Raw genomic sequence first — 14,311 nt, 5'->3', positions numbered from 1 at the left:
GATTGTATTTCTTCTCCCTGTAGGCAAGAGAACAAACATAGAATTTTGAAATGAAAAAATGAAATACTTAAAACAATGTTAACTTTTTTCTACATTACGGTTCTTTCATGTGTCTTTACACCACTATACAAGAAAAATATTTTGAAATGCTGCTACCTAGTTTACAAGGAAATCAATACTGAAAACACTGGAGAATGCGGGCATCGATCCCGCTACCTCTCGCATGCTAAGCGAGCGCTCTACCATTTGAGCTAATTCCCCATCTGAAAAAAAAATCTTTGGGACTTGGAGACACACACTCTAAACTTACCAAAAACCACAACACAACTACATTTGATTATAAATTTGTTGTTTCTTACTTAGTCATTCTTTCCACTTACCAAAAACTGACTGCAGCTCACAGCTGGAGTCATAGGACACATCTTTCAGCAATTACACTACCAGAATACTCTTATTCATCCTTTTATAACACAAGTCTTTGTTATTTCTTTGTTTTCATACAAGAAGCTCTCCAAAACACTGAGTTACTTAAAAGAAACCAAATGTGTCATTGAAAAAAAAGCCTAACTTTTATTGAACAACTGTTCCGAATTCAACAATGAAACCCATGTTTTTTCCAATTTTCAGGGCATGCACATGTAAAGCCAGGTTCGGGAAACATTTAATGAATAGAAAAAATATATGCTTGGTTGAAACAGAGTTTTACAGTCAAAGCTTTTACATATGTGCGTGTGCATATATATACATATACACACACATGTTTTATGAAAGAGTACATATAAATATGCACACACACATCTTTTGGAAGGTGTCTGGCTTCTCTGGGGTGGGAGAGTCAAGTGAAAACAAAACACATGTGTATTTTCCTTATTTATTACGTTATTTTTCTTAGTTATTACCTCACCAAATGCACTTCCCTGTAATTAATACATTACTTGTAACAGCCTTAAAACACTGACTTTTTGAAAAAGGAACACACCCGTGTTCCCATGACTTGACACAGAGCATAAAGCCTATATCGTAGGCAGGGAACATGACGATGAACGGCTCCCCACGAAACTGCACCCACAGCCCGGCCTCCCCCTCCAGGGAGCCGTGGTGCCTAGGCTGAAGGGGCCGCTCCTCGCCCCCAGGGCTTCTGTCGTCACCCTTGCAGCTCACCTCATGAACCACCCCCAGGGCTTCTTCTCCTTGCATCTGCTTCCCTGGTTCCTCGGGACAGCCCTCTCTCCTTCCACAAAGTCTTTCCCTTCTCATTCTGCAATCCCCCGTCACCTGCTCCGTTCTCTTCCTTCCCCCAGCCTTCTTGCTGCTGCTGAATAGAATCACACAGAATCAATTAGGCTGGAAAAGACCTCTGAGATCATCGAGTCCAACCTATGACCGAACACCACCATGTCAATTAGACCACAACACAAGGTGCCATGTCTAGTCATTTCTTAAACACCCCCAGGGATAATGACTTCCCTGAGCTGTTCATTCTAATGTTTAACAGCCTTTTCCAGGAAGAAATTCCTCCTGATGTCCAACCTGAACCTCCTCTGGCACAGCAAGAGGCTATGTTGTCTCATTATGTCACTAGTTGTATGGGAGAAGAGACCAACCCCCACCTGGCTATAACCTCCTTTTCTCCAAGCTTAAACAACTCCAGCTCCCTCAGCCACTCCTCACATGACTTATCCTCTAGACCCTTCACCAGCTCCGTTGCCTTTCTCTGGACATACTCCAGCACCTCAATGTCCTTCTTGTAGTGAGGGGCCCAAAACTGGACACAGCCCTCAAGGTACAGCCTCACCAGTGCCAAGTAGAGGGGGGACAATTACTTTCTTAGTCCTGCTGGCCACAGCTATTACTGATTTTAAAATTATGTGAAAGCACTTGTAACAACTTCTACATACATGTTGGTCAACCCAGGTGTTTTGAGCTCAACCAAACCGAGGCTGAGCTCCGCTTTACATCTTCCCCCCTACTTATTTTAACAACAGAAGTCTTTCAGGTATCTCTTTGAAACACAAAGGGATGTACCAAGCAAGAGAGCTGGTTCTGGCTCTGGTTCTCTGAAGGTGAAAAGAGTTTGCAAACTCCACTGGATATGTCATGGCAGTGCGCCTTTCTGCTCTTTTCCGTAAGCTCTATGTGTTCTTGAACATACAGCCAAATTATACAGCCCATAATCTACCACATGGTGACTTTCTCACTGTTGGTCGAACATCTTTATTTACAGAGTAGATTGTTCCTGTGCTGTGTTGGCACACAGACAATGGCTCTGTGCAAAATTAAGCTGCATTTCTCACTCCACAGCACAATGGGAGAAGTTACTCATCCATCAAGTTTTAAGTCAGGCTAAGGGGAAATCAAATTAGAGTATGAGTGCAGGTAAGATCACCACCGGATTGTTTTCTAACTAGCCTGGCTTGTTTTTACATCATCTTACTGGCTTCTGGTGATGCTGAATCATATTACGTACATTAGCCCTGACATGTGATGGATGGCTTGGAGCTACTGGACATGCCCATCCAGTTGTTCCTGGAGGTGGATTCTTTGACAGGTGGCAACACAGAGTAGGAATAACTGAAAGTAACCTACTATCTCATCTCTATCTGGCAGTGTTCACTTGGTGCTTGACAAGCTTCAGCACTGATTTGCTGACAGTGCCAACCACAAAGAAATAGGAAGGGGAAGAAGGAATAATGATATTCAGAAAAAATATAGTTTTCAGTTCTAAATGCTAGTGAGAGTAATAATCAGATATAAAACTGCTGTGGATTTATTGCCAGCTGTAAGTTTAAGCTATACTAGATTTTGTTGTTTGGGGTTTTTTTTCTTTTTTTTTAAATATTAAAGCTAGTCTTGTCTGAGATTTTATTTTTTTTTTGGCGGCAGGGGTATGTAATTGATTGTGTATAGTTTTTCAATGTTTGTAGCATGTTTTAAAGACTAAACCCAGCATGATAATGATGTAGTTGTAACACTTGGGTAGTAAGGAGTGATCTTTGCCATGTAAATGGCAAATTCAATTTTCTATAGCAGCTACTTGAACATACTCAGGCACTTCAGCAGGTTTTCTGTTGAAAACACTAGGTGGAAAACTGTGATACAAAATCCAACTGAAGTAAAGCACTTTTTTTTTCACGTGATCTTATTTATGCAGTATCAACCACCTGATGTGGATGCTCATCAGGACCTAAAAGCACCTGCATACTTGATCATCTCTAGGACTTTAAAGCTAGTTAGCTAATCAACACTCATTATTCCACGGTAAACATCAGTCATTTTTAGCAGTGATGACAAGGAATCTATTTAGACCAGGCACTCCTGAGTAACTTCCTGGTTGAGTACAGGGATTTTTTAAAAAACCCCTCACCTTGTTTTTGTCTTTACCTTCAGAGAACATAAAGCTTTCCTTGTGGGAAGGTGTTAAGAGATGGCTACTATCAACTCAAATACTGCTATAATCCTAAATAACTGGTAAGCAACTCAGAGTCTGCATTGGATTTTGTTTTAGGTTGTCTAACACCATTAACGTTTTTCCGTAACTTTTTATTCATTTGAGAAGTATTGAGGTAGCTGTAATTTTATTAACAACTTTTAGCAAGAGAAGCATTCATAAGCTACATAAAAGTAGCTCAGCTAATGCTAAAAGAAATCTATGAATTCCTGGGGTTTCCTTGTTTTACTTTTTCAGGAAAAATATGTAGCAATATGCAAAAATAACAAAAATAACAAGGTTACAAATGCATAGGAGATGTGTTATTTCCAAAACTTCAGAGACTGCAAGGAGCTAAGGAAGAAGGGCGTAAGCTGGAGCATCTTAGTCTACTCAGTTTCACCAAGCCTGCTGGCTGGGTAAAGCAAAGGTGGGCTTTCCCATCCACTAATAAAACTACTTTGTCTTCCTAGTAGTTAACCTGATGTTTGCTGTCAAAGGTTCAGAGGCCAAGATTTTTTTTTAAAGACAGAAATAGCTTCTACGTTTGCAAACAACCCTTATGTTTTATAATCTCCTTAAGAAAAAAAGGAAAGTGACAAAGAAAGATATTACATATAAAAATTATTTAGAAGTCATGCTCTCAAGTGTTAGAAACTACCAGGAATGTGGTTGGAAGATAAGAATTAAATTCATATTGATATACATTTTTTTCAATTATGTTTTCCAGCCTCCACCCTCAAAGCAATGCCTAGGAAAATCCATGAGCACAAACCAAATTATGAATTTACATTATGAAAAAAACATTTAGGTTCATGTAAAGGCATACACACTTGGCTGTTATTCCTGCAACTTACCACCAGCACATTGGGAAGAATTAGGATAAAAATACACTCTTTCCAAAGTTACCTTCTCCCACAGGTTGGTGGCTTTTCTTTTGAAGACTTACCTGCCATCCCCACAACTGCCTCAAGCATTAGGAGGAGACGCAGCTACAGCATTTCCCTATTCACACGATGACAAACCTCCCAGCACAACCTGTTCGCCATACCATCTGTAAAGAAAAAAAAAAAAAAGAGGGCAGCAGCTGCCCAGGGGGAGTCAGTTGCCATTGGAGTGGGTGGAAGCATGTGCATCTATAGAAAGTTCTGGAACAGGAGAGGGTGTGCTTGGTGCCTGGGAAGGGCGGAGCAAAGGCTGGGTCCTGAGGGAGTGGGAATGTGGAAACAGGCAGGATGTCTCTGTTGGGGTTCTTGTGACCCTGAGTAAGTCCAGGCTGAGACCATCGAAAGACAGAGCAGGCAGAGGAGGTTTGTGCGCAGTCTTTTTACCCGGGGGCTTTCTGGTCGTGATGGTTAAGTGGGTCTCATGAAATCTAGTTTTGCAGTCATGGGGGGGTGCTTGTTTGAAGGAGGAGGTGCAGTAGGCAGTGCTGCTTCTCAGCAGAGGGGGTGGTTTTGTGGGTTCTTGTGGGGTTCTTACCGCTCCTGTGCTGCGCTGCCATGACTCAGGCTCCAGCTCTTCTCCAGTGGCTCTCAACAGCTGCAACCACGCTAGTCCTACATTGCATTAGTAAAAATTAAATAGCTGTTGTTTTCTTTCTCTTCTGCTACTGCTCATCCAGAGTTTTCTCAGAGTATAACACTGAGCCTAAGTGAGAAGTGGAAGAATCAAATCAGACGGTAATATGGATTGAAGAACTTGTTTAAGTGGGTGTTGTCTTAAACGTGGTTGTGATGTTTTTGTGCTATACTTGTGTTTTGAGTACGTTGTAAGCATGTATCCTTATCAGTGAATGCAGCTCTTCTACTGACAGGTCTCGTTTCCCTGTTCTAGTTCTAAAATGGCTGTATGGTGGTGTATAAGATCTTGTAATTGTTTTACAACATAGGTGTTTTTAAGCCTTAGGTTCGTTTTGTTCAGAAGGAATACTAAGAAAAATTTAGGAAAAAAAAATGACCAAGCACAAATTAAGAACTTGAGGATTATAGTTGTTTGGGTTTGATGGTTTTGTTGGGTTTGTTTGTTTGTGGTATTTTTTTTCAACTGCTTTGAAACAATTATAGCAAAGAGGTACATATTCCTAATGGAGAAAAGTAGTGATTTTTGTCTGCGAGTGATTTTAGAGTACTTAGTTTTGTCAGTCATACTGAGAGCAGAAAGTATTATGGCTAAAACAAGGTAAAATATTGAGTGGAATTTTTAGGTATCAAGTCAACTCATTTACAGCTACAGCTGTTAGTGTACTGAAATGTATAGTGCCAGACCATGGCATAACTCTGAGTCACTTCTGAAAGTGGGATTTAGTTATGATGAAAACATTCCAGAGCACCATAGTGTCTTTAAGTGCTGTGTTTCTAGTTACTGTATGACTAAGCAAAGGAACTGCTGAATATTTTGGAGCCCTAGGCACAAAATCCTATTGGGCGTGTGAGACATCCTAGAGTAGAAGTAGCAGTGAGCTTGCTTACTTTGCCAGATGTACTGACTTATGGGGATTTGGGTCAGCCATTTCTTTAAATGTCAGTGGTATCTGTAGAACAATGCCAGCTGTAAGAACTATTTCCTGTAAATTAATTTCAGATGCTTCTTTCCACATTAATTAGGTTTTAATAGGAGAGTGAGAAACATTTTTTTCCCAAAGCCAGCTCTTTCAATCAGAGTGAGGGAGCAGATAGCGAGATACTGGAGTTTTGTTAATGCAGGAGTCACTACAGGACTTTAGGTCCAGTGCTTTAGGGTTAGACCAAAGTCTGAAATTTGGTCGTTGTGCTGTCTGAAATCACTAAATCATTGGAGAGGAAAGACTTGAAAAATTTTATATGCTAGTGTGATTCACATGTCTTAAAGGATCTTGGGCAAACCAAGAGTTGTTTCTGTAACTTAATTTCAGGTACTCATTTTTTCCAGAAAGGCCAATTATTTAATTTTGTAAGTGTAGTAAAATGTCACAACTTTGTCTTGCTTTTTTGCTGAAATCAAAACATTGCACAGAGTTTTCACTGCTCTTTCATTATAGTAATGCTTTATTATTTTTACATTTTAATTGCATATTCTTGATTTTTATATGTATGTGTGCATGTCTATCTGGTGATAAAGTCACAATGTAAAAATTTCTAAGAGATGTAAATAAATAATGTGAACTATTTCTTTGTTTCCCAGGGATCTATTTGCCTGGATGCTTTTTTTTTTTTTTTTACCTCCTTTTTATAATATGAGCCCAGACTCTATTGCCAGAAGAGAAAGAACTGGAAGAACTCTCTACCTATTCTGCAATACATATATAATATTGTAAAATGTGGAGATGGGTAAAATCACTTAGCTGATTGTCTTCCACCTCAGAAAAATCTGTTTTGAAAATACGCTATTTAAATATATCCAGATTTCTCTTAGCAGCAGTTGTTGTTTGGTGTGAACGTAAGTCTGCAATTGCCTGGAAACACAGACTGTATGTTATCCAGATGCAGCTCACATGCTGTAACTTCAAGGAGTGCAGATTTCACGTTAGCCGAAATTCCCATTAAGGCTGTCAAAAGCAGTGCGCTTTAAGGGAGCCTTAATTGTTTCTGCGTTTCACTGGAAGGTTGGGTTCTGTTATTGCCTACCAGGAACTTCAGTAGGGGATTAGAGGGGGCTCTGACTGCCCAGCTACTGTGATTTTGGGGGGAAGGTTTTCTTTGTGCTTGAGACAGCGGTTCAAATGCCGGAATGTTTTGTAGTGGTAGCCCGTCAGCGGGAAAGTGAAAGTAGGAATTGTCAGTAAAAAGTCCCGGTAGTCACCCGGGGAATTAGCTCAAATGGTAGAGCGCTCGCTTAGCATGCGAGAGGTAGCGGGATCGATGCCCGCATTCTCCAGTTTTTCGTCTCTCCCGTCTTGCTTTTCATCGGTACTGCGAGCATTTCTCCACTTACCAGTCGGTATTTTCTTTTCTGCTTCGGAAAAGAGAGGCTTGTAAACTTCTATTTCATCGCAAATTAGAGTATCTTCTAGCACAAAAAAAGAAATAAATGCCTGTTAGTGCGTTTAAAAAATGAAACAGAAATATGCTGACGTAGGACTGTTCCTTATGATTTTTGGTGATAACATTCACCGTTTATACCACCTTATATTGTGAGGCTATTTTAAATTTAAATGTATTTTCCTTTAGCGGTTTTGTAAGGATTAGAATGAATCAATTTTAAGAAGCATAAGCACAGTATGAAATAAATAAATAAATTTGTTTACGCTGATCAGAGTTAAGCTTTTCTTTTTTTTTTTTTTTTTTTAAGTGCAAATTAGTTTCTTATCATGGCTTGGGGAAGAAATTGAGTGAGACTGACTGTCCCTTGGAACTGCGGTTAGGAACAAGTGTGCCCTGCCCATCGTAGCTGCAGAGGGTGGTGCAAGGTTGCTGCAGAGAGAGTAATTCTATGGCGAGCTGATGATTGTAGAGGTGATTATAGACATTGCATCTTCTCAGGGACAATTCCACTAACTTTTCGTGTTATTAAAAAAATATTACTAATAAAAAAAGTTCACATTAAAACTCAATGTAATCATAGGGGACAGACGTTATTGAGGTTCTGTGCTGTACTGCAGAAGAACAACTTCAGTATTAGATACTTCCGTGAAGGAATTGTTTTTCAGGGAGCACGCGAGTGTAATCCGTTTGTTAATTGAAATTTCTTCTCCAGTTTTTTTTTATTTGCCTCATGAAATGGTCTGGTTTTTACCACCAGCTATGGATTTTCTTTCACGAAGAGTTCGTGCAAGAAAACCTTCGACTCCCATTAATCTGCAGTCGGTCAAAACACTGGAGAATGCGGGCATCGATCCCGCTACCTCTCGCATGCTAAGCGAGCGCTCTACCATTTGAGCTAATTCCCCTCCTTCTGGCGCTGCCAGGCGGGTTCGCTTCTGCTGATTCATGGCTTGTCTGCCTCAGTCAGAACTACCTTCTTGAGTCAATTTGTTAATAACACTGAATAGTCACTGTATTTATGTGGAAGGCCTGATAGCTGAAAAGTCAGAATATTCACCTGACATATGAGAAGCGTTTTCTGCTACGTTGCTTTGATAAAACAACTTATTTTCCTAAACAATTCCTCCTTAGTGTTTATTCAGGAAGGAGAGATAACTAATTTTTTTTACATCTCTTACAAGTCTTTTTGTATTTGCACTGTAAATATAGAAAGTCTGCAATTAAAAGTCACTGAAGCATAGTAAGACTTTTCTTCTCCTTGTTTTTCAAGTCTTTAGTTGCTTTTCCAGCTTTATTCTCTACCTAGCTGTACATAAACGATAAATACAATGGTGTAAAAGTTCATGTTTGTCACAGTTTACGGAGAGAAAGAATTAATATATATATTCCTATGCTACATTCTAGATATTTCTACCTTTAGGTATTGACTTTGATGATTCTGATAAAATAGTATTGCATCTTAAATGCATGGGGTTACTAAGAACATTTCAGAAATATAAAAATTAATGTCTAGTCATACTAACTGATTTTTCAGTAAGAAGCATGTTGGTAAAGCTCTATTCCCAGGTTATTAAATCAAAGAATGCTTTCTGGATTTAAAGAACAAAAATGTAGTTTACAGTGAGAGTGGATACACTGATATACTCTGTTTAAATGCAGAGGAGTAAGTTCTGCTAGTAAACTAAAGTCTGTGCAGTAATCCCACAATACATGTGCTTGTGGTTTTCTCTAATGGATTTAACTTACTGGATGACAGCATCCAGTAAGAAGAAAATAAATTATGAAACTGAGCATCAGCTACTTACAACTTCTCTGAAGTAAGGTAGTAATTCAAATCTGTCACAATTTAGATTCAGGCCAAGAGGTGCAACTAAAACTAATCAGTATTGCTGCAAACATTCTCCTGGAAGTTAAATATTCTCCTGCCTTACTTCAGTCTTTGCACAACAAAAAATAAAAACTTGCTTTTAATATTTCTTGCAGTGTATTGTTACTGACTTTATCTACCTTACTTGAGTAAACTTGAGGGGGAAAGCAAATAATGCAAAAGCAGTTTCAGTCCTTCTCACAGGCATGTACATATCTTAGGCTCATTGATGGCCCACTGCATGCCTGTGGCTGGGATCTCTCCCATGTCATGTTTCACAAGGTTGAGCTCTCTGTGTGAAGTTTTCTTTATCTGCCCTGTGCAGTTTGAGTCATTATGAAAATGGCAGATTGCATCTCCCTGTTTTTCACCACCACATGTCACTCTGCTGCCACTGAAAAGGCCTAAAGCTTCACCCATTCAGCTCAAAGAAAAACAGTTTATTTAATGCCAAAATCAGATCAAGGTGAGGAAAGACCTCTGCAATAGTACTATTTTCAGTGATTAGAATGTGCATTTCATGTAATTCACAGCCAAGATCACGGTGTGATCTTGAATTTGTTGTGATTACTCCTAAGTTTTTATGTAAAATGGTGAGTAAAACATTCTGATTTCTTAACTTCCTTACCTACTATGTCTGAAAATAACCTGATTTTCTTAATTCTATTTTAAAAATTTTCTTAGGGTATTTCAGCTGTGAAGGCTTTGTGTCCCATGTGCTTTCATTTAACACAGATCACTTCAGTGCATCTCTTTCTCAATACTAATGTAAACTGATACAAGCTAATTTAATCAGGTTTGAGTTTTGCTTTCTAGATGGTCTTAGGGGATATCAGGGCAAATGCAAGTTGTGTGTTATCTTCAAGCTGCTCCACTGCATTGTCTGTGATGTGACTTCCCTCAATGTGGAAGGATAAATCTAGTGCGAGTTGGGTGGCACTGAAAGGCTGCAGGGCATGAGTTTGTCGTGCAAGTTAGCATGAAGTGCCTCGTCGCGTTACTCTGCCTTATCAAATTGCTTTTTCTGTCATCTTGGGCAAAAACATAGGTAAGCTCAAGGTAGAGTGGTGGTTAGGTGCTCTGAATGGCTGCCCCGGGTTTACTACTCCTCGTAAAGAAGCAGCAGTGAAGGGAGGGCAGTTTGTAGCCATTAAAGTCTATAGTTGCAAGGTCTAAGGGGTTGCGGCGGGGGGAATTAGCTCAAATGGTAGAGCGCTCGCTTAGCATGCGAGAGGTAGCGGGATCGATGCCCGCATTCTCCACTCGTAGTTTTTGTTTGCAGAGGGCGTAAAACCGCTTCACCTACGAATATTAAAAAAAAAAAAACCAAACACACTTTTATAGCGAGAAAACCAAATGTCAGAACGTACTATCTTTCATAAATGGCAAGTAAGCCCTCCTTTTTTTTTTAATATATACACACCTGGAAACATGTCTTTCGTGCTTTGCCTTGGTTTCTTACTAGTGGGTTTGGAAATGCTAAATGAATCATTGCAAACTTATTATTTGACACTTGTTTTGGAATCGCCGTTGAATGTGTTTTCGTTTGTGAATAGAGAGGCCAGAGCGAGAGAGAAAACTGCGTTGTACCCCTGGAACAGCAGTTTCAGATTCCGGCTGAAGATCAGGGCCCTGTGGTCCCAATTTCCCCCACGGGGCGGGGAATTAGCTCAAATGGTAGAGCGCTCGCTTAGCATGCGAGAGGTAGCGGGATCGATGCCCGCATTCTCCAGTGTTTTATTAACCTGGAATTGTTGCACCCAGACGTAGAAATTACCAAACAAAATGTGTACCCAGCTCGGCGAAACGACAATTTTGTTTCTAAACGGAGTAAAATTCACATCTTTCCTCCTTCCTTCCTTTCCTCTGCGTGCTTTGCTACCAAAATCAGGCTTGTAAAACTGTGTGTGTCAATTCTGTCGTGACTGTTGACTCTTCCGGGAGATTATAAGTCAAATTTAGCAGGAAGAGAATTCTGCAGTATAACATTTTCACAGGCTTTATGAAAAACAATGTGTCGTGGTTTAACCCTAGCCAGCCACCAAGCCCCACGCAGCTGCTCGCTCACTCCACCAGGGGGCTTGGGGAGAGAATCGGAAGGGTAAAAGCCAGAAAACTCGTGGGTTGAGATAAAGACAGCTTGATAGAGAAAGCAAAAGCCTTGCCCACAAGCAAAGCAAAACAAGGAATTAATTCACTGCTTCTCGTGGGCGGGCAGGTGTTCAGCCATCTCCAGGAGAGCAGAGCGCTATCATGTATAATGTTTCCTTGGGAAGATGGATGCCATCACTGCAAACGTTCCCCCTTTCCTCCTTCTTCCCACTTTATATACTGAGCATGATGTCATATGGTATGGAATATCCATTTGGTCGGTTTGGGTCCCCTGCCCCAGCTGTGTCTCCTCCCAGCCTCCCATGCACCCCCAACTTCCTTGCCAGTGTGGCAGTACAAAAGCAGAAAAGGCCTTGGTGTGAGCACCACTCAACAAAAACAAAAACGTCTATGTTGTCAACCCTGTGATTTCTTATCAACTGTTGTAAGAAGTGTGGACAAAGGTCATTTAGACATCTGTCTCAGGATAATCTAATGATGAGTCTTTTCAGAGGTAAAAAAAGATTCACCATCTTTTTACAATGGCCACTGGGTATATTCCAAGATCACTTCAAATAAGTGAATAGAGTAATTATTTTTTTTCCTCTTCATGAAGTGAAGGCAGGGTACAGTTTGGAATGTTTCTCAGTAACATCCACCTTCAAGTTTTGCTGAAACAGTTATGCAAGGATTCTAACCTGCTCGTTGCACTTGAAATAGACCATATAAAGCTGCTTTGTACAGCTGAGGAAGGTCAACATAGCATTGTACTTTTCTATTAAAAAATCACCAATACCACGCACTTGGGAATATTATCCCAGGGGAAATAGCTTACCTATTGGGGTTATTCTCATATATGCAGTTTAAACAGTGTTGAGCTTGCTTAGCTTTCTGATCAGCTTGGAGCTTCTCTTTTCAGTTTTTGAGAGGACATAAAGAACAATAAGGAGGTATTTAGGTGGATTTCTACAGCTAGCCCCTGTATTGCTGAAAAGCTGGATCATGCCCAGAACAAAGTTTACTTCGTATTCATTTGTTTATATTGATTTCGGTTTGGATGGAGTGTTTATGTGTCATATAGATTTCGTGAGACTCTTCTAACAAGGGTCTCTGAGGCAAATACTTTTTTAAAATGGCAGAAACTATGTGATGCTGGTATTTAGGTCTTATACAGTGGTGGAACTTGAGTGGAACTGTCAACCAAGCAGATGTTGACAGGACTATTTACAAAGATACTGTAAGGAGATGCCCAGAAAGGGAAAAAAAATCTGTCTATATAATGTTCTTTGAGCTTTATTGTTACCAAGTACAAGCTTAAGAGCTTGTTCTCTGCATTCCAAAAGATAGACTAAGAACTAGCTGGATGATGGGGGCGCCTCCCATTTCTTCATTTTCCCACCCACACATACATGTACAGAAAAGCAAAGATCACATACTATGTGACTAAAAGTGAGACAAGGACATAAATACCAATGCAGGTAGCCAGCCTAACCTTACTATATTATTGGAGCTCAGCTCACTTGATGGACATTTTGTACATGGATATGTAGGCTCAATTCTCTCTTAATTCTCTCTGGCTTTAAATAATGGATGTAGTAACATGCAGTTATATTCTGGAATGGTATTTGCATTCTCCTGGTTCAAGTCAGGATCTGGTGCTGCTGGAAAAGACTGGTGACTGGAAAAAAATGGCTAAGAACTAGAACCAGGAAGAAAATATTCCCTGGCTTCCAATTCAGTAAGCTTGTGCCAACCATTTCTTCATTGGTGAGTGGTCTGTTGTGGTTACGACTTTGGGGATTGGGGGAAGAAATTACATTTGAGTACTACAGCATTGGGCACTATGAAAGACTATTAGAAGGAAAAACAGCTTTTTAGTATCTCTAAGAATCGGACAGCTGAAGTCAGAAAACAACGTGCACCGGAACTGTACTAAAGTCAACTTCTTAAAATGGAGAGAGGGTAAAAGCTCCTCTACTTCTAACATTTCTTTTAGGGGCCATTAGATATACTCTCTGATCTATCTTCCACATAAGAAAGTTTAGTAGCTTTCATACACCAAGTTATTTGTATTTTTAAGAGTTTAGATACTATTTGACCTAGTTATCTTCAATAAACAAGGCTACCAAAGACTGCATCACTTTTGCTTCAGAGCTAGGAAAGGTTTTAATTATTAGAGGAAACCTCTAATATCAAGCGTTTGATACTCGGTCAACAGTGACAAAGAGGTCTTAGGTAGATGCATAGAAAATCTGATACAAATTGGTCAGTAAGTTGCACCAATTAAAAGCCTGCTTCACACTAGAAAGAAGTTTGTATGATAATAGTTAAGAAATAGTTGCACCACAAAACCCAATCAAAAATATGGGGGGTTTTTAATCGTGTTTATAAAAGAAACAATTTAACCTGAAGATGTAGCAAGACTACCAAAACAGATTATACAGGCGTTACAGTAGTTCCCCGGTGTGATTTGCGCTCACGAAATATGGTAAATGGAACTCTCTGCTTCATTAGAAAAGAGCCTCACATTCAGGAAAAGCAGTCCAAACCTAATCCTACCCTATCGAGTTGAAATGTGGGGCATGATCAGGAATCACTGAACAAACCAAGTGAGTATTTTCTCTGCAATCAAAATATAGGACACAGAAAGTTTTAGGGTTCTGCAGAATAATTACACAGCAATTACATAAATATAATTAGTAGGTCTTCTGCTCAGATTTCATGAATTACTATTTTTCATTGTAGCAAATACAATGCTCTTATTTTCCTTATTGGAAATTTGGAGTCCAAAGATGCCAGTCACAAGGGGATTCTGGGAGTGCTTATTGCATAGACAAACTGCATTCTCAAAGCCTTACAACCCACAAGTAACTAAGTTTTTTGGTTTTGAGAATTAAATAGTTCAAGCTGGTGTCAGGCTGCCTATAAACAGTGTCGTAACATGGCCATGCAAACCTGAGAATT

The 14,311-nt window shown here is 39.8% G+C and overlaps 1 protein-coding gene and 5 non-coding genes across 6 annotated transcripts in view; 3 read left to right on the top strand and 3 right to left on the bottom strand.

Moving 5' to 3' along the window:
* UBE2V2 (ubiquitin conjugating enzyme E2 V2) overlaps window positions 1–4,559 on the bottom strand; it is a 34,457-nt gene extending 29,898 nt beyond the window's left edge. Inside the window, exon 1 of the mRNA XM_051770123.1 lies at window positions 4,377–4,559. Coding sequence (XP_051626083.1) covers window positions 4,377–4,404 — 28 coding nt within the window. The 5' untranslated portion in view covers window positions 4,405–4,559. The remainder of the gene's footprint in view (window positions 1–4,376) is intronic.
* Window positions 189–261, bottom strand: TRNAA-AGC (transfer RNA alanine (anticodon AGC)). The gene has a single exon. It is a non-coding gene; the product is annotated as a tRNA-Ala (tRNA).
* Window positions 4,560–7,209: 2,650 nt separating the features above from the next.
* TRNAA-AGC (transfer RNA alanine (anticodon AGC)) lies at window positions 7,210–7,282 on the top strand. The gene has a single exon. It is a non-coding gene; the product is annotated as a tRNA-Ala (tRNA).
* A 939-nt stretch (window positions 7,283–8,221) lies between these two features.
* On the bottom strand, window positions 8,222–8,294 carry TRNAA-AGC (transfer RNA alanine (anticodon AGC)). The gene has a single exon. It is a non-coding gene; the product is annotated as a tRNA-Ala (tRNA).
* Window positions 8,295–10,445: 2,151 nt separating this feature from the next.
* TRNAA-AGC (transfer RNA alanine (anticodon AGC)) lies at window positions 10,446–10,518 on the top strand. The gene has a single exon. It is a non-coding gene; the product is annotated as a tRNA-Ala (tRNA).
* A 397-nt stretch (window positions 10,519–10,915) lies between these two features.
* TRNAA-AGC (transfer RNA alanine (anticodon AGC)) lies at window positions 10,916–10,988 on the top strand. Its single transcript has one exon. It is a non-coding gene; the product is annotated as a tRNA-Ala (tRNA).
* The last annotated feature ends 3,323 nt before the right edge of the window (window positions 10,989–14,311 follow it).

Source organism: Manacus candei, unplaced genomic scaffold (genome assembly GCF_025592945.1).
Source record: "Manacus candei isolate 608988 ecotype Guabito, Panama unplaced genomic scaffold, ASM2559294v1 h1tg000008l, whole genome shotgun sequence".
Classification (NCBI taxonomy): Eukaryota; Metazoa; Chordata; class Aves; order Passeriformes; family Pipridae; genus Manacus; species Manacus candei.
The sequence above is the reverse complement of the archived record's forward strand: the minus strand, read 5'-3'. Positions and strand labels throughout refer to the sequence as shown.